This window comes from Talaromyces amestolkiae, assembly GCF_001896365.1.
Source record: "Talaromyces amestolkiae strain CIB chromosome Unknown scaffold16.1, whole genome shotgun sequence".
Classification (NCBI taxonomy): domain Eukaryota; kingdom Fungi; phylum Ascomycota; class Eurotiomycetes; order Eurotiales; family Trichocomaceae; genus Talaromyces; species Talaromyces amestolkiae.
Window position 1 is genome coordinate 226,396 of NW_024468052.1, and position 24,227 is coordinate 250,622.

The 24,227-nt window shown below is 45.7% G+C and overlaps 5 protein-coding genes across 5 annotated transcripts; 4 read left to right on the forward strand and 1 right to left on the reverse strand.

Moving 5' to 3' along the window:
- Positions 1–2,954: 2,954 nt before the first annotated feature.
- BHQ10_007610 (uncharacterized protein) lies at positions 2,955–4,759 on the forward strand (the record flags this gene model as incomplete). Its single annotated transcript, XM_040880325.1, has 3 exons — positions 2,955–3,295; positions 3,348–3,651; positions 3,707–4,759. The coding sequence occupies 3 exons, from the start codon at positions 2,955–2,957 to the stop codon at positions 4,757–4,759; spliced, it is 1,698 nt and encodes a 565-aa protein (XP_040736113.1).
- Positions 4,760–6,735: 1,976 nt separating this feature from the next.
- Positions 6,736–11,593, forward strand: BHQ10_007611 (uncharacterized protein; the record flags this gene model as incomplete). Its single annotated transcript, XM_040880326.1, has 4 exons — positions 6,736–6,888; positions 6,975–7,163; positions 7,234–7,536; positions 11,219–11,593. 4 exons carry the CDS (start codon positions 6,736–6,738, stop codon positions 11,591–11,593), a joined length of 1,020 nt encoding a protein of 339 aa, XP_040736114.1.
- A 2,741-nt stretch (positions 11,594–14,334) lies between these two features.
- Positions 14,335–15,944, forward strand: BHQ10_007612 (uncharacterized protein; the record flags this gene model as incomplete). The annotated part of the gene is made up of 4 exons (XM_040880327.1): positions 14,335–14,650; positions 14,717–15,372; positions 15,421–15,625; positions 15,682–15,944. The coding sequence occupies 4 exons, from the start codon at positions 14,335–14,337 to the stop codon at positions 15,942–15,944; spliced, it is 1,440 nt and encodes a 479-aa protein (XP_040736115.1).
- A 2,567-nt stretch (positions 15,945–18,511) lies between these two features.
- On the reverse strand, positions 18,512–19,261 carry BHQ10_007613 (uncharacterized protein; the record flags this gene model as incomplete). The annotated part of the gene is made up of 1 exon (XM_040880328.1): positions 18,512–19,261. The coding sequence occupies one exon, from the start codon at positions 19,259–19,261 to the stop codon at positions 18,512–18,514; it is 750 nt and encodes a 249-aa protein (XP_040736116.1).
- Positions 19,262–21,405: 2,144 nt separating this feature from the next.
- On the forward strand, positions 21,406–24,050 carry BHQ10_007614 (uncharacterized protein; the record flags this gene model as incomplete). The annotated part of the gene is made up of 3 exons (XM_040880329.1): positions 21,406–21,475; positions 21,538–22,144; positions 22,199–24,050. The coding sequence occupies 3 exons, from the start codon at positions 21,406–21,408 to the stop codon at positions 24,048–24,050; spliced, it is 2,529 nt and encodes an 842-aa protein (XP_040736117.1).
- Positions 24,051–24,227: the final 177 nt, after the last annotated feature.

Genomic DNA, 24,227 nt, shown 5'->3' on the forward strand with positions numbered 1-24,227 from the left:
TAGTAAAAGATCTATATCCATAAATTCGACAGAAACTCCTTCGCTTCAATTGCGATCTTTGGATTCACTGCGATGCCATAATCTATATCTAATAAAATTCGCAACATCCACTGCAGTAGCTCGAATAAATTCCAGTGACCAAGTCTGTCCATCTTTGTATGATTGTCGTTGATCTCAAAGATAGCTCCCTGATGACTATATAGTTGGAAGCCGGCTTTCCTTCTCGGCTTCCCGAACAGATAAGGTGCGGCAGACAGAATGGCCTCGCAAAAAGTCTGGGCTTTTTCTCTGACGACCCCTGGTTTGTGCGATGGCAATAGCTGCGCGACACCAAGAAGTAAGACATTGACGCAACGCCACTGGTTGTATACGAAGGCAATCTCACGGCTATAATATACCTCTATGAGGTCTCTATGCCTGGAAAAGGTCTCGAGGCCTGGGTTCGGTTGCAGCGATGGATACCAGTCTGCTGGGATGTTCTGAACCCATACCATAAGTTGAGATTCCAGATCTTGGCTCATCAGATGTAATCGATCCAGGACCCGTGTGGAATTTCTGTGCTCGCCTCGAAGACATGCTGACACTTGCTTCCTCAGATTGAGCACCCGAGCTATGATTTGATCGAGAGCCATGGTATAATTTGTCCGTATACTAGTCTCTGCTCGATTAAAGACTCCCATGTTTATATTGTCCTGATTTGTCCACAAAGCCTTTTGAAGGACACTATACCTTGTCGCATCTAATAAACTTTGCGATACATAATCCCGAAAGCTTTCGGGACCACGCTCGGATATGAGTGCCATAGCAGCAATATGATGTTCAACTGAAGAAGGCACAAGTGTTCGAGCATATTCGATACGCTCTCCGAGATCAAGTAGAATGAGTGCAAGGAGCGTTTCATTCTTTCGGCGTTGAACTGGGTCGCATAGTGCTACACGCATAGCTTTTGATGCTTCTACGCGAGACCGAAGATGCCAAGGCGAATCGTCTGGCATGCGATGATATAACAATAATAATTCTCCAGCGACTTGAGAAAGTACGGGCAAAAGCGGGGAAGCTGAATCGGCATTCTGATAAAACATGGCCATCGTATCGAGGTGCGTTTGATTTATGGGTATATTGCGGTTAAACATGGCAAAAGTTTCTAGGAAGAAATGTAGTCGGTTGTACTCGGGGGCTTCAACGAGCTTTGCTGCATTCAAAGAAGCTAGGTGTACCGTGGAGTCATCGTGAGATTGGGATGCTGATCTTGAGACAGTCTCTACCGTTGATCCGGTTTTTGAGCTGGTCCGTCGCGCGTGTCTCTGCTTCCCATTTCTGATCACTTTTGCCGACTCGTCCTTGAAGAGAAACCCTCCTTGATTTTGGTACCCCGGGCAGGGTATCGCTTGAGAGACACACTTTGTGCATTCCGGCCGAGCTTGATCGCATTTCAAATGCTTGTCCCGGCACCGGTCACAACCACGACTGAACCCTGTATGTACCATCCCGGTTAGAAGGAACGTTAGATCGTCATATGGCAGGAATAAACACAGCGATTTGAAGATTATATGGATTACTCCTTGCTCAGTGATTTCAAAACCTGGGCACTACATGATCACCAGTTTTAGTTTATAGCCCCAATATTCAATCATGGGCAGTGCTACTTTATTGTTGTCGCAGTCGGTTCTAACATATTCTCAGCCGTCTCTCAATCATAGGCAACAGAGCGCGTATCCAAATGGCCAAGTCACCGTAGTTTATCATCTTCGTATTGAGGTTAAAACTGGCCAATCATGCCTCCAATCTAAATTAGTCAAAGCCACTACGTTTCAAAGGCCAAGACTAGATTAATACTTAGTAACTAAAAATGACCGATGATTTAAATGAAAAATCATCAGCCAATCACATTGACGAGCTTCGAAATAGGCGATAGCTAGCATATGCTGGTCGCAAATGGGATCGGGCTATATATACGCATTGGTCAATTACTCGGTTATACAGTGTTACTATTCATCCTTCGTTAGTGCTTACTCGCCTACCTAGTAGAATGATCTTCACATGCGGTCTTCCGAGGTCGACGACATATTCGCCTGCTGAAGAATATCACACCATCGCTAATATGTACACATACGTAATAATTTGTCGTTAGTTCTCTTTCAGCTCCTTGGTCTACCTAACAGCATAATTCACACCACCTACGTGCATATTGTCTATAAGGGCCAATCAACAAGGCTGAGATCAGATTATCGCGTTGATTTAGGTTAATGTGGGCCGGGTAAAGACCCTCTTATCACGGCCCGTTGCAGGGATGTGCATAGTGGCGCCGCTGCCTCGGACCGAATGTCGCCGAATTAGATTTGTCTGGCTGAAAGAGACCCTGTTCATCTCAACTCTCTTCTGATTTAACATATATATCTAATTTCTGACATGCATTCAGGGGCTGAATTTGTCAGCCTCTCCAAATCTCTGCCTTTGATTAAATCGGCACATCCACCCGGCAGCTCCCACCGGCACCCTCCCACACGGCATGCTTCCACACGGCATGCTTCCACTGGGAAATCCTCCCGCCCGGGCGGCTGGCCTCCCACACGGGCCTTGCCCACACGGCTTTTTAAGCTCTCCCACACGGCTCTCCCACACGGCACCCTTACACTCGACTCTCTCCAACTGGCTTTGTGTCATTTAGTGTCCTCTCCTACTGGTTTCCGTTCGAAGCTTCGAATCTTTTGTCAGCCCGTGCTCATTTGTCAGCTAGCCTCCAATAGCATACGTCGATCAGTATGATTTTTTGTTCGTCATGTTGTTGTTTACGAGATCACTCTATGTACTCAAACCCAGCCTTTTCCTCCAATACATGGTATTTGAATAGCCTTTAAAAGTCAGGAAATCATAGATCAGAGCCAGATCTTGCTTGTCTCTCGAGCCCTACACCTCAAACTCTATTTCCGCGTAAAGCTTCAGCTAAACACGACATGGCATCCGCACCAGACGCTGCGACTGCGCAGCACCCTCTTTCTGACGATTCGAATGCAAGCTCGTACCAAAACAAGACTTCAAATGAGGCATCCGAGAAAGGCGAGGAGCAAACAACTCCCGAATCCTCCAACCTTCAACCAGAGACCAGAGCGGTTACAGGATGGAGATGGGTTTTAGTTTGTTTCGGTCTCTACTGCGCCATCTTCCTGTACGGTCTCGATAACACGATCGCTGCGGATATCCAAAGTGCCGTTTTGGACACCTATGGAGAGGTCGGGCAGTTGGCTTGGATAGGAACTGGTTTCCCTTTGGGGTCTGTTGCTACGATCCTGCTTTTGTAAGTTTATCAATCACTCGAGAAATGATTCAAGCTAAACTGCCCTTTGCAGTGGAAAGGCATACGGAATGTTTGATGTTAAATGGGTTCATCTTGGAAGTATCCTCGTGTTCTGTGTCGGTAGCGCTGTCTGTGGTGCCGCCCCCAACATGAATGCCCTTATCGTAGGTCGAGTCATTGCTGGTGTCGGCGGTGCGGGATTGTATCTCGGCATGTTGAACCTAATTGCCATCAACACCTTGGAAAACGAGCGACCTGCGTACATGGGCGGTACCGGTGTGATCTGGGGAGCTGGAACAATATTGGGACCTGTTATTGGAGGTGCATTTGCTGATTCGAGCGCTACATGGAGATGGGTAGGCCACTATCAATCTGGAAACATTTGTAGCAAATGCTAATAACAGAATACAGGCTTTCTACATCAACCTTGTCATCTTCGGAGCTTTGTCGCCAGGTCTTCTTTCCATCCCAAGCTTTAATCCCCAACCGACGGTTCCATTCCTCACAAAATTGAAGGAGCTTGACTGGGTTGGAGCAACTCTCATTGCAGGACTATACTCTTCATTCGTTATTGCTCTTACATTTGGAGGTGTCTCATGGGAATGGAGCGACGGCCGGACAATCGCAACTTTGGTCGTTTGCGGCGTCATTCTGCTCATCTTCATTGCCCAGCAGTACTTCGCAATTCTCACTACTCCCGAGCGCCGGCTGTTTCCTATCCAATTTATTGCTTCTCGTACCATGGTCATATTACACATGTGCACCGCATGTGGATCAACCGCCATGTTCGTCGTTATCTACTACATCCCTCTCATGTTCCAATTCTCTCACGGCGACAATGGTATTGAATCTGCTGTGCGATTGCTACCTTTCATTATAGTTCTCAGTGTTTTCATCATGGGCTCCGGTCAACTCTTGGGATATCTCGGATACTACTTCCTTCTCTATCTCATCGGCGGAGCATTCCTACTCATCGGTGCCTCGCTCATGTTTACCGTTAAAGCTGGAACTACGATTGGTGCCATATATGGCTTCGAGGTCCTAATTGCCATTGGTGCTGGCTTGATCGCTCAAATCGGCTACAGTGTGGCCCCCTCCAAGGTTCCGCCACAGGAAATGGCAGCGGCAATTGGATATATCAACGTCGCTCAAATCGGAGGTTTGGTTATTGCCCTTGCCATCTCCGGCACTGTGTTCCAGAATATCACCATCCACCATTTGACCAGTCTCCTTACTCCATTGGGATTCTCTCTGGATCAGATCAAAGGTGCTGTTGCAGGTTCTCAGAGTACTTTGTTCAACAGTCTGTCAGCCGATGTTCGGGACCAAGCGATTGGACTCATTGTTGACTCTATCAGTCACATTTATGCTTTGGTCATCGCTGCAGGAGCATTGTGTCTGGTTCTAGGAGCTCTTTTGAAGAGAGAAAAGCTGTTTGGAGCGGCAGCTGTTGCTGCTGCTTAAGCTATCGCTTGCTTCGAACATCATATAGAGGCTTTCGAAGACAAAATTTCTAGGCAGAATGTCGCTTTTCTTTGAAGTCAAATCATGTAATACAATGCTGGACCATCGTGGAGGGCACATGCATTTTCATGGCCAGTCGCCCCTTTAAAAACTATGTATCTATTTAATTAGAATGCCAATTTTCCTCGTATCACCTGTGATCTAACAAGTTCAGCCCCAGATAAACTTAGAAGGCTTGTGGCTGCGAATCCGATCTTTTATGATACTCTATCCGAAAGTCTATTCTCCATCCTCGGAAAGTCCTGATGCTTATAATGTGGAGCGATCAAATAATCGAACAATGCGAATCACTCCTGACTTACTTATCAGCATCTCTTCACGACTAACAAGCTACGATTATCAAATCTTGAATGATAAGCGGGTTCATTCTATCCAGATTTTGCTTGAATTAGTCTATCTTCTGAGTTGAACTTGGATGGGTCGATCGATTCATGGAATTAATCTTTGAAACGAACATATCAAACGTGGAAACGGCTGCGGAAAATAGAGCAGTTTCGAATCCTATATCAAAGTAGAAACTATGCCAATGCCTCCATAGCTGACGCAGAGCAAACTTTCTCGTTATCGCTCAAGCAGGAGGAAGGAAGTTGAGACATCGAATAAAGGTCAACGCAGCGGCATAGAATGAAATGAGGACACGAAGATCTTGTGCTTCGCATGATCCTCGACGAAGATTCATTGGATCTTCTCTCTCTTACAGCCCAATGCTTCTCCTACGTATTAATGAGTCTGTGGTACGCGCTTCGAGCTGGAATAGTTGCCATTGCCAGCCCCATGTTTCTGGTTCAAATATAGGATTTACGAGTAGAACATCTTGAGCTAAAGCCCTTTCGTTGTTATGGTCACTTGGTATTATATGACCTCCCAAGGAAAACTATTCTGTTGACAGCATATCTGAGACCCATTGCTCATGTGAACTTCTCATTTTCTCTTCAACCCACAACGGTCCCGACGATGTTGATGATGTTCACGGCATATACTCCAGCTCTATGATGAAACAAACTGAGTGATTGTTGTACACCTATTCTTCTCCAAGCTGCTTCTCGTTTCGACAAATGCTGCGATATTTATCTAGACATATCTCGAAGGGATAGCTGCTTGCCTGGGAACTAGAGAGACTTCAGAAGCTGTATGAAAGTACAACTCGAACCTGATGTTGGATGAGCACATCCATTTTCAAAGAGCAACGCTGTACTGTTTCGCCCATATCTCACGATCAACCAAAGACCTTCGAGATGCTCGATTCCACATGTGCAAATTCATTTAATCCCGAAAGTAATAGTACACTTGCACCTACCAAGGCATCAGTCTTCAAAGTCTTCTATAAGCCTTCATGATTGTGGTTATATCCTAACGATCTTATGCGAGCGATCCATCGAGTTCTATTCTAGAGAGTTCGAATCTGCTGAATACCGGTGGCCTTGATCATCCTCGAAGTCTACTTACTATACTACATGTACCTCGGCATTTTGTCTTCTACGGTAAGTATATTACACTCCAAGTAACCTGAAAAATTCGTCAGAACAGAATACGCAATAGTGTCCTGGCCATATTCCCATCCAATTACTTCTTCAGATTGACAGTCGCCCTCTGGTCAGGAAAGCATATTAGACAGCTTTGGGGAAGGATTTATGAGTCAAGCAAGAGATTGGCTAAATTTTCAATTTAATAACTAGTAGTATGAAACTACTGGATATTAAAAAATTGAATGCAATGTGAAAGTTGACACTCGAAGTGACCGCTTTCAGGTATGGTAGTTGCGGCCTCAGGCATAAATGCAAACACAACAAACATCAAACCCGCTAGCTGTCCAGTTCCGCCATTTCAGGAGAAAGCCAAACAACAAATTAATCTAACCGATCTGTTTGCATCGCGCAACTCTCCCTTGCGACACATATCCAGACAACACATATACGATGCGCACTACGAGCATTGTGGCGGGCCTGTTGGCCACGCTAGTTCCAGCCGTTTCAGCGACCGCGTTGACGTACAAACTCGATGCTCATGAAAAAGCGTGCTTTCATGCCGATGTGACGCAGAAGGATGTCAAGGTGGCTTTCTACTTTGCTGTATGTCGAATTTGGATCCGGAATCTTAATTGAAGCCATGTCTCTATTATAGAAGAATGGCGCTGACCATAATGACAATCGCACAGGTGCAATCCGGCGGCTCCTTCGATATCGATTACCAGGTCACGGGACCCCTTGACAAGGTGATTCTGGATGGAACAAAAGAACGACAGGGCGACTTTGTATTTACTGCGCAGAGCATCGGCGAATATAGCTTCTGCTTCAGCAACGAAATGTCGACATTCGCCGAAAAGCTAGTAGACTTCGAGATTGCGGTACATCCCCTCTCCACCGATCAGTCATTATCAATGAAAGAATTGCACGGCTAATTGAGTCGCAAAACAGGTCGAAAACGAGCAAAAAGCCGAACTCCCATCCCGGCAAGGCGCAAGCCCCGAACAAGCCACCGCCGTCGAAGAATCCATCACAAAGGTGTCGCACCTCTTGTCCACCATCTCGCGAAACCAGAAATACTTCCGTACGCGCGAGAACCGCAATTTCAGCACTGTGCGCAGTACCGAGAGACGGATTTTCAATTTCAGTGTTATTGAGAGTTTGATGATGATTTCGATGGCTGGTTTGCAGGTGTTTATTGTGCGGTTCTTTTTCCAGGGGGCTAGGAAAGGTGAGTCCCTCTACCTCGCTTTGGTATGGTTGAATGCTAATATGAATTATTCCAGGCTATGTATGATCATGAGATTGGGATATGTGTTATATGCTTGGCATCAATCAATGGGATATATTCTCGGTTTCAATGAACTTCCTGGCGTGTATTATGTGACATTTGCTTGATTGTGGGGAGCGTCTTTTTTATATGCAATACGGAAAAGGATGGTTATAAACGAAATGAATATATGGATACAGTATTTTGAGTTGAAACTGATCACGGAGACCTTATTTTGATCCTAAGACTGATGTTACGAAATCTGTTCTATGTTCTACGTATCGGAAGGTCCGTGACATACTTCCGCGTAGTTAAGTACGGAGCCACTGTGGTAGCAGTTCTGTTCACATTCTGTGTGACGATAGTGGGCTTCATCGGGCGCAGTGCGGGTGACAATGGCAATTCTAGCCTTGTTCGGATCGATGATGTTGGTTGGAAAGAAGGCATGAATCGGGTCAGGGTTTCGGTGTGCCGAGAGACGATCAGACAGTGACCGGCGCGATGATTATTCATCTTCACCAGCGATTGCCCATTGTAAGATCCTTCGAATTGTCTTACCATTGCCCGAGACGGCTCGTGCAGTGTAGGGCGTTGGTGTCTGAGACTACAGGCCGTAATGGACTGAGGATGTTTCAGTGTTCGAGCCAGCCAACCCGATCCGAATCCGACCATCTTACCAATTATGCGGCGAGACCAGACTTCCGGGCAGCTCAACGGAGTGAGCCTGATCCCTAGATAGTGTCATGGATATCGCGTGTGTGACTTACGGACAAACTGAAATCTTAGGGGGCTAACCGTGATTAATTGATGCAGTAGTCCAAGCCGAGTCGATGATGAAGAGAAAAAAACGACAAAAAGACGACGAACCCAGCGTATGCCTACTTGTTGGATAGTAGAGGGGGTTCGACCAGACAGTCATAGCTTGAAGACGCGTTGTTGCCCTTGCGGCTTCGGAGCGCGCCAACGTAGCTTGCTATCGACCATTACGCCATCCTGGGTCTAGGCTATGGACCATCATAACGCACCGGTTCATATGTTATCGTCGTTTTCCGTGATCCCATTAAACATGTCGAATGTGTAGGTAGGTGGATTTCTAGTGATGTTATGGAGAATACGACAGCACCGTTCAATTTGGCCGTAGACGTTGTCTCAAAAGCGGTTTGTAGTATTCAGTTAATCGATATTGATCAATATCGGTATTGAGTCTGGGAGCCGTTGTAACATGTCTTTCCTCTTTACCTAGGTAGGTGCACATTGATGCCCTGAGAATCGGAAAGCCTCAATGCCGGCAGAAGCTGTTGCTCCGTATATATCTGTCGGGCCGGTCAAGTGACCTCGGGAAAAACACTACTAGGGTAGAGTATCAACCCTAGTGTCAGTCGGGTCAATCACGAGACTTGAAGCAAAACCTGTCAAGCATATTAGCAGTCTTTCTGACAATTGAGCTTACAACATAAACATAAAAGCGCCGTCTGTCCAAAAGCCGTCCAATGGCTTGCTGCCGATTCGGTGCACCGCTTCACAGAAATGCTGAGATTCATTCTACCCTGACTGGAAGATGGCAGCACCTTCTTCTGTTTGCCAAGATGCTACTCAATTTCACTGCTTCTCCCATGTAGTACTGATTGGTTCATATATGCCTCAGATCGTTTGAAACATAGTGTGGCTTKATAGTCGGAAATGTTTTTCCSCCCCCGCTTTGGATCACTGGACTAGCCGCAGCAGTCGCGCATATTGGTTTCGGCAGCAGGAGATTCCCTACTGACTGCAATGAAACTTTGTCTGTGCACGGAGTGGTTCCTAGTGGATTTAGATATTTAATGAAATAGTCCACTAACTATGTAGATGTCCTCTGAGAACATCCAGTAATCAGCGTCTTCTGAGTACTCGCCCTATTCGCCCAGCGTAGGAGGTACTGGCGCGCCAAGCGTGGCTTGAACTCTGCGCCCAAAACGGAAGCCGAATATGGTTGGGGAGTCCAGATCGGGAATGGCGCCCGTGTGAGATGCCCCTTTAGGCCCAAACAGGAAAACACGGGTGGAGATGACGTCAAGCTCGGCGCTACGCCCAAGCCGCAACGTCACTGCTTGCTCTGTGTACCGTCTCTGCCCTCTACCATGTAAAGTGTACAAAATATGCTCTACATTATAATTATTAATAACCGAATCAAACAATCATATGCGGCGGTGTTATCAGATGTAGAATCAGAGGGAAAGTCACTGAAGACGCCACCATCGAGACAATGGCCGGGGGCTCGCAAACTTTGTTGCGACGTCGACTCCGCGACAACTGCATACGGAGTGTAAAGGCAGTAACGGTATGACGCTGTATGATATAGTATGTCGACACAAGCTCACTACTTCCATCATACCAAACGCTCGCCAGACATAGACACAGATGGTACAGTCTAGACCTGTATGATCGCATTATCTCATCGTCAGAAGCTGATGTTTGACAAGCTGAGTTGACTCTGCTACATAGTACTGCTATGTCCATCAGTCTGGTCAATCATCCAGCGGAGTGGGGCCGTGACGCCAATTGGCGGGGATTATGGATGGTATGGAGACGCAACGATGGATAGTCGTCTTCTAGTGGATCAGGTGGAATGCCATTGGACAGCGTCACATACGATACGGTCATACTGGGGTGTCGACCATCATAACCTATTTCAGAATAAAGCATAGAAGGTCCAAGGTACGCTATGCAAACTAACAGTAGAGCTAGGAAATGACATCTACGTTCCCTTCACTATCGCTGGCCGGACTGCACCACTCCACAGACTGTCCGTAGTCCTTATACCATACCATGTAGACTGTTGAATGACCTCATGAAAGGAACCACTCAACTTCCGTCCCATTCAGAATAACATCCAAGCCCCCACTTGGTCGAACTTAGCGTTGACTGGCAATGACAATGGATTATGGAAGCCCTCCTTTTTCCCCTTTCTGTTTCGAAATGTCAAACGTCAAAAATGCACACGGCGTCAAGTGGAGAACTCAACTGTCTTGCGGCGCCAAATGACGAACTCACGCACTGGTAGATCGCCGACGCTCCATCTACTCCATCGGCCGCTCCACCGATGAATGCACGCGAAGACGTGAGTGGCGATCCTCGCTCTTAGCGAGGGAACGTAGCTTTGCTCCCCGGTGATATCATCGCCCTATCAAAAGCAGTCGTGACAGAAGGCACTGCACCGCTAATCATATCCCGATCTGGTTTGGCCTTGTGATTGGCTGAGTTTTGCCAGTGTGTGCCTGCCGTTGAGGGCGCTCACTCCTTATATAAGACTTTCCTTTCTTTCCTTCCACCTGATTTGACTTTAAATCTCCTTCCTCAACTTCCTTTCAGCGTTTATAGCACTTCTTCGAACATCTCCTTGCGTACGTTGACTACCATTTTGCCGATCAAAGCCATTTCGACGAAATCTGCCATACCCAAATTTTTTCAGGCGCCATAGTCTTGTGAGCGATTCGGCCTCTGAACTGTATACCGACCATCGAGTGTATTAGACTCGTGAACCACTTCTTTACACTTATTTGTAAGGACCCCTGTGTACTTGACAGCAATCGAGACCAGCAAAAGAGGACGACCTACTTGACCGTGGGTGATGGAAATCGAATAATGGGAACAATACAATGCAAGTATCTTTTACTGATAAGCTCTTAGATGTATTGGGCAATGCACACACTCCCAATGCCGATCGATCCAGCAGAAGGTCTACCCTCCGAGGACATCTCGGGCCGTACCATTGGCATCGGGCCCATGGAGACCGCGCCTGGTGTCGACCCTCATTCCTCGGTTGACGATTACAATCGCGTGATGCTGCAGTATACTCAGCGCCAAATCGAAGCCTTCACCCAGGCAGGTGACATGCTCGGACGTCGTAATAGCGCGAACAGCCGTAGCAGCGGTAGCAGCGGTAGCAGTGGCCAGAGCAACACGTCCTCTGTGACCAACATGGCCAGTGCTGGTACGGCTCTGCCACCACAGCAGACTCGACGAAATACCAATACTGAGCCCCATGGAGGGGCTCGTACATAGATTAGTGTCTCCTCGTCGACTCGGCTGGAGAGGTTTGTTCGAAGCGGTATGTCCCTGATATCCTGTCCCTGCTAATATGCAAGTAGCTCATGTCTGCAGATACTTAATTCGATGACTTATAATTCTCGACCGTCGAGTTATATCAAGCCTCGTCCTGCATCTTACGAGTTATGACATTTATCAAATTGGAGAGGAGGCGTTCAAGTTTCGGCATCAGAGTGGACGAAAGAGATAATTGATCTGTCTCTTTCATTTGCCAACTCTGAATTGCCAGCGTTGGCGACGGATTCGGAGTTTATTTACCTACACCTGCGCCCACACACACATACATCGATATTTTGACTCCACCACTACGCTGCTAGTACGTGAGGTTATTGCGTTAAGTTTTGATTCTTCTTTCGACGATTCGATCCGCATCCATCTACTTGCCAGAGATGAAATGGAATCAGATCCGATTTCAAATTCTATTGACAATCATTTTAGCCCAACTCAGCAAGTGACGGTGGTCGTCTCACATGCTGCAATATTTATATCTACCCCAGCACAGTCCCCTTGATTTTCACATTGCAGTCAGAGTAGTCGACAGAGTCTCCTTTTCTTGTTTCGGACTGTGAGATAACTGGGAGACATTTCTCTAGACACTGACAATAGAATTTACCAATTACAACCCATCACCTTATTTGTTTTCAGGTGTGTCGTTATTTAGTGACTTGGGGAGCGAGTCTTTTGTTACGACGTTACGATTTTTCACGACTTGTATATTATGTTGCTGTTGTTACCACTTCCTCGCTGGGTCGAGATGTACTTTTATTTGCATCATTATGGGATAGGATCATCTTTTAGGTTCGGAAAAGGTCAAAAGCTTGAGTCATGTCACTAGGTTTTGCATGAACATGATTCAATCTTTCACTTTCAACAAAGTTCTGCCATATAATTATTTTTACATGGTTAAGCATGCAATTAAATCTGGTGTCACTACATAGCTTTATTTATTGGATGATACGCGACACTATGACATGACTGGTTCCACGAAATGTGATCCAAGCGAGATGATCTTATCCCATCGGTTCTTATCCCATTGGTAGACGTAGAACAGTATTCGTAAGAGGCACTCTGATAATTAATATATTCGGGTATGTAATTGCTCCAGTTGAGACATCCCAGAATGGAGTAGAGGAACGTGCGACGAAAGTGGGCTTCAGCTGTAGTGGACAATTACCCATGGATGTAGACAAGCATAATGGCATCATCATCAGCGTCATCAATCTTATTGAATATGCCTATAAAATAGCGAGATACATCTTATTCTGACTACAGCCCTGACTAGAAACAGTGCATCTTAAGTTGCATACATCAAGCAGCTGAAAAATAATCAAAGACACATATATGATAGAATCTCAGTAAGGCCGATTCAAAATGAGGAGGTGGCGAGCAACCTGAAATTGACTGCGGTGAATAATCTGGGCCGCCCTACTCTTCAACATTCTGTAGGAGGAGAAACGTACATGTAGTAAAGCACAATGGCATCATAGTCGTCATCACCATCACCAACTTTTAATTTAACACATACCTGTCAAGCACGCCTCGAGAAAAGAGCCATGCTGATTGATAGAGGCTATGTATCTTTTCAGCCCCTTGGCGCATGAGATGATCAACGTCATTTCGACTTTGCCAAAGGCTTTAAGATTCGAATGACAAGCTATATTTCCTGATGATAATGCCTAGAGGCCAGATGCTGAATAATAGCCATCAGCTAGTTCTGGCTACGTATCCCGAGCCTCTTTGAGAAACTAAAGAACGTCATTTGCGGCTATGTAGCTAGCCAGAAACTTCCATGCCTAAGGACTGGATGTTGTTTGACGTACATCACTCCACATGTGTGTTGGTACATGTAAATCTTTCGGGGATTTAGATACCTAGCCTGTACGAATACCCGTCTTATAACCTAGGTGATTGTTAAGACATTGCAAAGTGTATGATGCAGGTAGGAAGAAATTGGAATGGGCATTAGGGCTGTCTATAACCGAGCCGACGACGTCAGACATGGCGTCAGGGCCATTCGTAGATGTCCACACTGTCTTACCTCCTCCTTTGCTAATATATATCTTCTTGGCTTTCTTCGTCGATGACATCCTTGCCTCCATATATGATGAAGTATATATGTCTGTGCATTTGAAATTGCTGCTCTTTCTTGCGAATGTTTCTGTCCTATAACGGGACAGCATGTACGTAGGCCTTCATCTTTTAGGCCAAGTTGCACTATCTCACAATATATGACACATTCTTGGAGCTTGATTGATAGGTTAATAAATTCTATTGATAATTTCCCAAGAAGGATGCTTGACGAACTAAAAGTTCATTTTCATGTTGTATCCCTGGGCGAGTGATGCAATAGGGTTAGGGTTATAGACATCCCAAAGTGTCGATCATGATTTAGCTTTTATTTGCCAATCAAGCTCTCGCCCGTTCCTACGGTACACTACTCTTATATGCCTAGATACTTTGGACGAAATTGTCCGATTGTCTGTAGATTGAGGTGCCCTGATATAGTTCCAGCTGCCCTATTGGTCAACGTATTCCGAATCCGGGATAAAGTCAACACGGCTCGGGATAGATTTCGGATTAAGCCTAAGATAAGCGCGGAATTGTAGGCCATAATCACGACAGTACAATGATCGAGTATCTTTCCAAATTCTCTTTCCATGATGCATCAATGCTGAGCACTACTGTCGTGCTCTACGATGACCTACACAGAACAGAGCCCTCTCCTCGAGGAGCGACCGCAGCAACAAGATCGACCTCACACAAAACGGTCAACATGGAACACAACGCGGATATGTATAATCTGCTATATAGGCGCGCTACTGTTTGATTCGGCGCAGATTCTGCGCACGATGCCGAGAACAAGACTCTTCGAGTCGGTAATATGTCAGAAATACTACGCTTCTTCGACCAATATGCTAGGCGATATACCAGAGTATATGTGCAAGGTGAATCCGATTCAGGAAGAGCTGGTCACGACGCAGACGTGGCTCAAAGTCGGGGAGAGTGTATGCGGTGCGTATCACTTTCATCCAGAAATGACTATTTTTTTTGTTTCGAGCTGATTGGATTCAAATATAGCCCTTCTCGTGGCACTGCCATTCGGTAACATGGCAAACACCAAAGGCCGCTCGATCGTCTTAATCCTAGGTATTTCAGGCCAGATTCTCGCAGACGCATGGATTATCACAGTCTGCTTCCTCAGCCACACCCTCCCGCTCTCCCTAGTCTATGCCTCCCCACTTCTTCGCTCAATCGGTGGAGGAGAGATGGTTCTGTCCGCACTGATTCACGCTCTTTTGGTTGACGTGGTTAGCGAAAAAGATCGTGCGCAGGCATTTTTCAATATGGCTGTTATGACGCTTATTGCTGAACTGGTGGCCCCCGCCGTTGGGTCTTTGTTAGTTGATTGGAAGGGCATGTATATCCCGTTACTGTGTGCATTTCCGTTGCAGGTTGCGAATATGGTTATTTTCAGTCTTTTGCCCGATACTAGAGTTTCGGAGAATCTGGAGAGTAATGATGATTCTATTGAAGGCGGACATTCGACTGAAAGATCATCCAACAAGGCAGGCTTCGCAACCTGGTGGAAGTCGCTTAAGAGAAGTTGTGCACCGTTCCAAACAAAGGCCATCTGGTTGGTGACAGTTTGTTACATCTCGACTATGTTGGCTAGGGAAACGATCGATTTTCTGGTTCAATACGTCTCCAAACGATTCGACTGGAGTCTAGCCAAGGTAAATTTCTCTGTGTGTCTATTCTTTCTGTCTGCTAATACTCGATAGGCAAACTACCTAATTTCGGTCAAGGCGTTGGTTAGCATGGCGCTCTATTTGCTGTTGTTACCACTTATCAGTAGGATACTGGCAAGGAAATACTCTATGGCACCCCCAATCATAGATCTATGGCTTGCACGAGGAAGTTCTTTATTTGGTGTCCTCGGTCCTATTCTTCTCGGATTGGCCTCTGAGCCAATTGTCTTGGTTCTGTGTACGTCTACCCTCGGACTCTTATATGGTCTGTCGTCCTTTGCTAACGGGCAACAGCACTCGTCCTTTTCACTTTTTCCTTAGGATACCCATTCTCCATCCAGTCATACGGAACATCCCTAGTCCAACCAGTTGAGGTCGCACCATTCTATTCTGCGCTTGCAGTTCTGCGGATTACTGCTACTCTGTTGATGTCCCCCCTCATTGCTATGGCTTTTAAGTATGGGTTAAACTCTGGAGGCGCGGCGTCGGGCTTGATTTTTGATATTGCTGGTGGTTTGTTCTCAATCGCTGCCGTCGGCAGTGCTTTATTGCGGTAGAATAGATATAAACGGCTCGGCAGGAGTTATGTTGGAATTATAGAATTTATACGCTCTCTCGGATGGCATATCTCTAACTACCGACGGCTTCCTATACGGGCAGCTTTCATAGCGGACAATAATTTTCAGCGATGCCCATGGAACTGGGGATTTTGGCCAGGATCAGCTACCTGGACTGAGCTTATTTACCTACCTATTTATGGGGAGGCACAGCAATATACCTAGGTAGGCACATTCTCACCTAATACGTTGCTGGTATTCGTACACGTACTCTAGGATATAACCCAAGGATGTTTAAGCTCCAGAAAAGTGCAGTACTAAGGTTACCTTCATGTTTCAAGGTCAGGGGACCTAAAAGCAATGGAGTGAAAGGGCAATGAAATAGTGACATAGCCCTGTCACATGGAAATTTTTGATTACTTTTCAACTACGATAGCCTTACAGCGGAGCAAGTTCAAAAGTATTCTAAGCTCCACAGCCTTGGTATGCCTATGAGGGAGGGACGAGGAGGGCCTATTAGCTGACATGATAAAACCACCCTTTCTGTACAAACCTTTAGAGTATCTCAGCGCCGGGGATTCTACTCTCCTGGCACAACGCTTGCTTCATTATGTGTGAAGTTCTAGACAAATTGAAGATTTCTGTTGATATGTTTGTAACATACAGTCAGGTATTGGCAAAGGAATACGGGACATACAGAAGAAGTTAAGCGAGCTCAGAGTCGACGTCAAGTTCACATTCTACATAATCTACACTTACAAGATCAAGGACAAGGTCAACTTCAAGCCCAACATTAAAAGAGTCTACACTGCCATCAAGAAAAGCACAAAGAACTACTTAGATAATTTCACTATCATAATACTAAACAAGGTCACGCTCACCCAATAGATAAAAACTAAGTTCATAAAGATAGACACAAAGAAATCTCTAAGAATAATGAATATCTTCTATAGTAAAAGTTCTGATGCCATAATAGTCTTTTCTTCCATAAAAGCTACACTTTAGATTCGAAATAGAAGCATCATTTATTTAGGAAATAAATTAGATTCTATCAGGAAAAAGTTTAACAATTTCACTAAATCAATCACCAAAACGAGTTATGCTAAGACAAAGTCTATTATAATACAAGATATGGAAACAAAAATGATAATAGCGATACAACATGAAAAAGACGTATAGAAGAAAGCACTTAAACAGATCAAAGATTACAACAAGAAGACTAAATCATAGTATATATTCTCCATATATAATATCCTTAGCGTGTAGGGGCTGATATAATAGCATTAAATACTCCAACACATATAACTGCGAAATGCTTTCATCAAAAGCATTTTCACTAGTGTACATCACATACAAGAATGACAGATAAGAATAGTATTTACCTCAAGTATACTACTTCGACATAGGCTTACAGTAACATAGAATGCGGTATGTTCTACTACTTTTCTAACATATATATCGAATATATACTCATGAACCTTTGGGACGCAAGAGAATGCAGTTTTAGGTGGACCAGGTTTCCGTGACTGAAAAGCCGCATAGTACAGCTTCGACACAGGCTATATTTCAAGACAATACTCAGATCTCAATACAGAAGTCGTAAAAGACAAAGGCTAGAATTGCTATGATCAGCTCATAAGAAGTATATACAGTGCTGGTATATTGCCTTACCAGAAAATTTTCTTTAAGTTTGTTTTACTGTATCTGAATTAGTTTGTCTTTGGTGGCTAGAGCAATTGCCAATTTATTCATACAGCTTACCGTACCCCTCACGAACATTTTTTGAAAATCAATCATATATAACTCCAAATCGATCAGAAGCAACGCTATTCAAAAATCGATCTAGCGTTAATGAAATAACTACGGTCACTACATAGCGCAACTCTTTTAAGGGCATTGATAGTCAAATAGCCCATATGGCAGACAACTATCTGACGGCCCTTTAAACGCTCTACTGGAATGGGCCACGCTCCCAGACAAAGTGATGGAGACGCCTGCAGAGACGTTGTTGCACTATTGACACCTTGGAGATCGATCGCTATACCGAATTGGAGCGGCCGACGCGCTAAGCCAGGCCATCACATTCTTGAGGTGGCTGAGGTGCGCTAAGCTTCATGGTAACCCTCGATAAGAAAGTCTTTGGGTAATCAGCACGATGATTCTAGATCAATGCTTAGGATCTGGACATGCGGATTTACCTGGGTCATTATCATTCGGCTGGGGTCTCTAACGAGCTTCGGCAGACCATGTAGACAAGTCTTACTTTGAGAAAGTGAGACAGTATATTTCCACCTCCATGTTATTAATCCTTTTTCATCAGTTTTCCCTATACGATAGCATTTAAATTCCACTTTACGTCGAAACAAGCGTACTGTGCAGCTCTTCAAGAAGGACACCAACGTCCCCGCTGCCGAGGAACCCTGGAAGAAGTATGGAAGATTCAACGACTGGAACATCGACTTGGTCCCCAAGCTGTTAATGCTGGCAAATGGCGAGTTGACAAACATTTTGGTCTCCACCGATGTGACGAGATACCTTGAGTCTCACCGCGTACCATTATATCAAGCTTACGAGAAAGACATAAGGCTCGGTTTCTTACCGGCTCSTGCCGATGACGGKGAAAAAAGTGCGTAATGCACAAGCCACCCCTTCCGCCCCTTGGCTGCCCCATGCTCATTCCAAAACTCATCCTCCATGTCTGAAACGAGAACCTTTAATCTTGCATCAAGATGCAGAAGCCGTTTAGCAAACTGATTCGCGACGGGGACGAACTGTTTCAGAACAGCCTGTTCGTCACCTTCCGTTGGAGTTCGAAACCCCACCTGGAGCTCCCGAAGTACTTGGTACAAGGTATTTACACTAGTAACCTCCTTTACGTAGGCTTCTAGCAGCTCAATCGTTGCCTCTAGCGACGTGACTGACAGTCCCTCGAACAACTTTAGGCTCATTAGCCCTTTGTTGTTCAGAGCTGTCCATAGAGGTTTTAGGACACAACTTTCCGCCCCGGTATATCTTCCCCGATTGTTCCTGTGGTGATCGTTGAGCTCTTGTTCGGAGTTGTCGACATAGGAAGACATTCCTGCGCCGTCAAAGAGCTCAGCTAATCTAGTAGCGTGATCTCGGCCGTTCTCGTCATGGACTTGATAGATGCCAAGCCAGGCCAAGTGATAAAGGCAGAATATCTTAGCTTCTAGACTCTCCTTCTCGGTGTTGATCTTGTCGGAAGCTGATGGGAGTTTCTTTAGACTCGAGGTACTGTCAACACTATCTCTAGGACTCCCGTTGGGCTCGTACTTGCTGGAGAGAAAACCAAACATTTCCACGAGTATGGCTGTTTCGAAGGGGAAAAATTATCGGACTTTGATCTGGAATCAATAGCAGGGAAGATCTTGTTCAAAAATGAGACGGGACTATAAGCCCCTTATGAAGTGGAGGTGCTGTTGTTGCTATCCGCTTAATTGGGTTTGGGCTAAGCCAGAAACTCTTTAGCCAGCCCGCTTACAGTTAATCGCTGGAATTGTATACATATTTCTGATTCAATGTTTTGTGGCCACGCTAACGGCGACGAGGCTGTTAGCCCTCGTGGCACTGGCTGAGTCTTATAACCGAAGAAGCAGTAGGCATCACAGCTCTGCTTTTAAAAAAACATTCCGACCCGAATAAGTCACTTATATACGCCAGGCGGGACTAACTAGAAACTGGACCGTCCCAGGGTCTCGATGACCCGATATTCGGAACAACCCGATCCTATGAGGGCGCGCATCTTCTGTTAGTCTTAGTATGATATGGTGGCAAGCCTTTGTGGGCGCCTATCCACTGTCGAGCTGGTTACAATATTGTAAAAATCATTTGCTGGGGCGCGTCCTATGGCGAGCTGATTAGAATATTGTAGAGACCCTTTTGGGCTCTTGATTTCTGTCAGCCTAAGGACGATATCGTACGCCGGGGGCAACACTGCGAGATCGAATAAGTACCAGGTAGTGCTCCTAAACAGACAGACATAGGAGAGGGGGGCATACAGAGGATCACTACGAGTCAAATAGCCCATTCTCGTTGAAGCTAGTCCTAGCACAATAAAACAATTTCAGGCTAGCGCTACGCCTGATCAATTTGGGGTCCAGCCAATTGCACGAAGCCCATATCAGTTAGTGTGGTTACTCTTCCCAGCGTCGTGGAAAGTCCGTATCAATTTTCTAGCCATCAACTCATGAATGATCATTTGATCCCTTATTGATCCCTTATTGATCCAACCGGCATGACATAGCTAGCATCCGATTATTCTCGTATTTGTATGCCTGCAATGGCGATGCGAGTACATTGGTCCTGACATTGACAAATTTTCGTTCTTCGCTCGTTCGAAAATCATGCGTCCTATTACTAGCATTGGACTCCAACCCATACAACGCCTCAGGGAAATTTAGCGTCAGAGTACGCAAAAAGTAAGCATTTGGCTACCTAGCGTGCCCCTACCCGAAACATCACTATACACGGTTGAGGCTCACAAGATTGATAATCTAGTACAACATTCCGACCGATTTCTCGAACAAGATTTGAGAGAACTAAGAAAACGTATCCAATCACAGATTATTATGATAATGATAACTAGGCTCGTCTTTGATCGAACGGAGATGTCATAATGAACTGCCAGCTAATTTCGCCAGACGGTCGGCTAGTCAATTATACAATTTATAAGACTCGGCGAAGATTTCACAGACGAGGAATTCGACGTGTAACCGGAGTGACTGAAAAAAAAAAGCAGTTTGAGGTTTATAAGAAGAGTAAGGACTTTTTTTAGAGCTTGTGGACTTATCAGGATCGATATAACACATTCTAGTAACATGAAGTTTGGATTGAAGCCAGTCCGGACAGCCTACAAAAAAGAGCCACGAATTCGATAACACAGCGAATTCTGATCATAATCATGACTATTGGTGACTTGTTTCTAGAGCTAAATAGTAGGGAACATTGCTTGTATTTATGTCTGCGTAGAATATCCCAGACAACATAGCACAGAGAATCAGTACTCAAGAGGCAATGGGATAAGCAAACTTGCCGACACTCCCCGCAACGAAGGACAAAGCGAGTAATGCAATTGCTGCTTCATTTTTGTATGCAGTACAACTAGCCTACCGCTCAATGTACTCATCCTCCACGATAGGGAAATTGTTAGCATACTGTACTTGGTCAGGTGAGTTGCTCGTCCTAGTTTCTGTGGGTCTAGAAGTTAATACTGTCCATTGAGATGGCTGAAGGGTTGGTGCCGGCTAATCTTCGGTCCTTTATTTTCAAGGTATACACCGGCTAATCTTCGGCACTTTCTATTGCTGGCTCGATTTAGATTAGATGAGCGACTGCATCAGCTTATAGTCCAGCTTCTTCCCCTCATTCAGACAACCATTCTTAAATTCGTTTTTTTATTTTATCTCTGTCCTGCTTGATTCATAATTGCTATAGTATCAACATGGTGCAGCTTGACATTGAAAAGACGCTCTCGGAGCTGGACTTACTTGAGAAGATTGCCCTTACTGCTGGTATAGAAACAAAACAGTCTTTTACAAGTAATTCTACGGATCGAATACTAATAGTCGGACAGGTAACGACTTCTGGCACACAGTCCCAGTAGAACGCCTCAACATACCCTCTGTCCGCACCTCAGATGGACCAAACGGCATCCGCGGAACTCGTTTTTTCAATGGAGTTCCATCAGCATGTTTACCATGCTCAACTGCTCTTGGATCAACCTGGGATGTTGAGCTGCTCGAGCAGATTGGTGAACTATTAGGCGACGAAGCTAGAGAAAAGGGCGTCCACGTTCTATTAGGACCTACGATCAATATCCAGCGCTCGCCTCTGGGTGGCCGAGGATTTGAATCCTTTTCTGAAGATGGATTACTCTCCGGTATCCTTGCGGGATATTACTGCAAAGGTGTCCAGTCAAAAGGTGTTGGTGCGACTCTGAAGCATTTCGTGGCCAATGATCAGGAACATGAGCGTATGGCGGTTGATACGATTGTTACATCGAGAGCGTTGCGTGAAATTTATCTATTGCCGTTCCAGCAGGCATTGAGAATTTGCCAAACTGCATGCTTTATGACTGCCTACAATAAGATTAATGGAACCCATGTGAGCGAGAACGCAAGTATCATTGATGACATTTTGCGCAAGGAATGGAAGTGGAATGGCCTTATCATGAGTGATTGGTAAGATCGTCTTCCATTCTGTCTTATCGATATTTGTTTCTCACCTTTCATCAGGTTCGGTACATATAGCACATCCGAAGCAATCAATGCCGGGTTGGATCTCGAAATGCCAGGTCCCACCAGATGGCGAGGATCAATCCTCCACCATGTCGTGAACTCACGAAAAGTGGCTGATCATGTTCTCGATGAAAGAGTACGCAACGTTCTCAAACTCGTCAACTTTGCCCAGAAATCCGGCATCCCTTTTGGCGCTGAGGAGAAAGGCCTCAACCGTCCCGACGACCAGAAGCTCCTTCGCCGTGCCGCTGCTGAGTCTATTGTTCTCTTGAGGAATAACAACAGTGTTCTCCCATTTGACAAGACCAAGCCTATTGCTGTTATAGGGCCAAATTCCAAAGTCGCCGCTTACTGCGGCGGTGGTTCGGCGTCCCTACCACCTTACTACACTGTGACTCCGTTCGAAGGAATCAGCAACGCAAGCAAGGCCGATGTTAAATTCTCCCAGGGCGCTTATGCTCACCAAACCCTTCCTCCGCTGGGACCGTTGATGAAGACTCTTGACAGCGAGAAGCAGGGCTTCGTGTTCAAGGCATACCTTGAACCACCCGAAGATAGGACTAGCGACAGTAAGCCAGTCGATGAAATACATCTCGTTAGCTCATTTGGGTTCCTCGCCGACTATAAAAATCCACGTATCCCTACCGATCTGTTCTACGCCGATATGGAGGGAACTTTCACACCGGAAGAAGATGGTCTGTATGACTTTGGAGTCATCGTGATAGGCACCGGAAAGTTATTCGTCGATGGTGAGCTTGTCGTGGATAATGCTACTACCCAGAGACAAGGAATAGCCATGTTCGGCAGTGCAACTGTTGAAGAGACTGGTGCTAAAGAGCTCAAGGCTGGACAGACGTACAAGATTCTCTTCCAATATGGCAGCCGACCGACGTCGAAGTTGGAGAATCGTAGCGTCATTGACTTTGGTCTTGGCGGATTTTCTTTCGGCGCAGGAAAGCGTCTGAGCCCAGAAGAATCGATCCAGCAGGCGGTTGACTTGGCATCAAAGACGGATCAGGTTGTTCTCGTTGCTGGGTTGAATGGCGAATGGGAGACTGAAGGTCATGATCGAGATAACATGGACCTTCCACCGGGCACGGATGAGCTTATCTCTCGCGTTCTCGATGCTAACCCCAACGCTGCTATTGTTATTCAAAGCGGTACACCCGTGACCATGCCCTGGGCTGACAAGGCCAATGTCCTAGCTCAAGCATGGTTCGGAGGCAACGAGCTCGGAAACGGTCTTGCTGATGTTCTATATGGCGACGTCAATCCTGCTGGGAAATTGTCTTTGACTATCCCCGTTCGTTTACAAGATAATCCATCGTACATCAACTTCGGCTCCGAACGGGGTCGTGTATTATACGGAGAGGATGTCTATGTGGGATACCGGTACTTTGAGAAGACTGGAGTCAAGCCCTTGTTTCCCTTTGGACATGGCTTGTCATATACTACATTCGTCCGATCAGATCTAAAATTGCAAGTAGACGCAGAGAAGCCTGTTTTAGAGGATGGCGAGACGATAACTGCCTCCTTGACAGTCACTAATACCGGCTCAATTGCTGGTGCCGAAATAATACAGCTTTGGATCCAACCACCTAAGCTTGAAAACATTGGAAGACCGGTCCGGGAATTGAAGGGCTTCACAAAGGTATATCTACAGCCAGGAGAAAAGAAGAGTGTCTCGATTACGGTTGAGAAGAAGATCGCTACAAGCTTCTGGGACGAGATTAGGAGGTCCTGGGCTTCTGAGAAGGGTGATTATACAGTTCTGATTACTGGAACTGGGAATGAAAGCTTATCTGACAAATTCACCGTTGAGAAGAGTCGGTACTGGCTTGGATTGTAGAGTCAGTCTGTATAGGATTAGCTAGCCGACACTTTCCGGCGGAGCTTACATGCTCAGATTTCTTCTAGGATAATTTCAGCGAATTGAAATGACTGTTCAGTAATGGACTGAGAGTAAATCAAACCTAGAGTACTTCGAGAAGTCTCTCGGGATGCCGTGGAATGTAAGCCAGAGCGT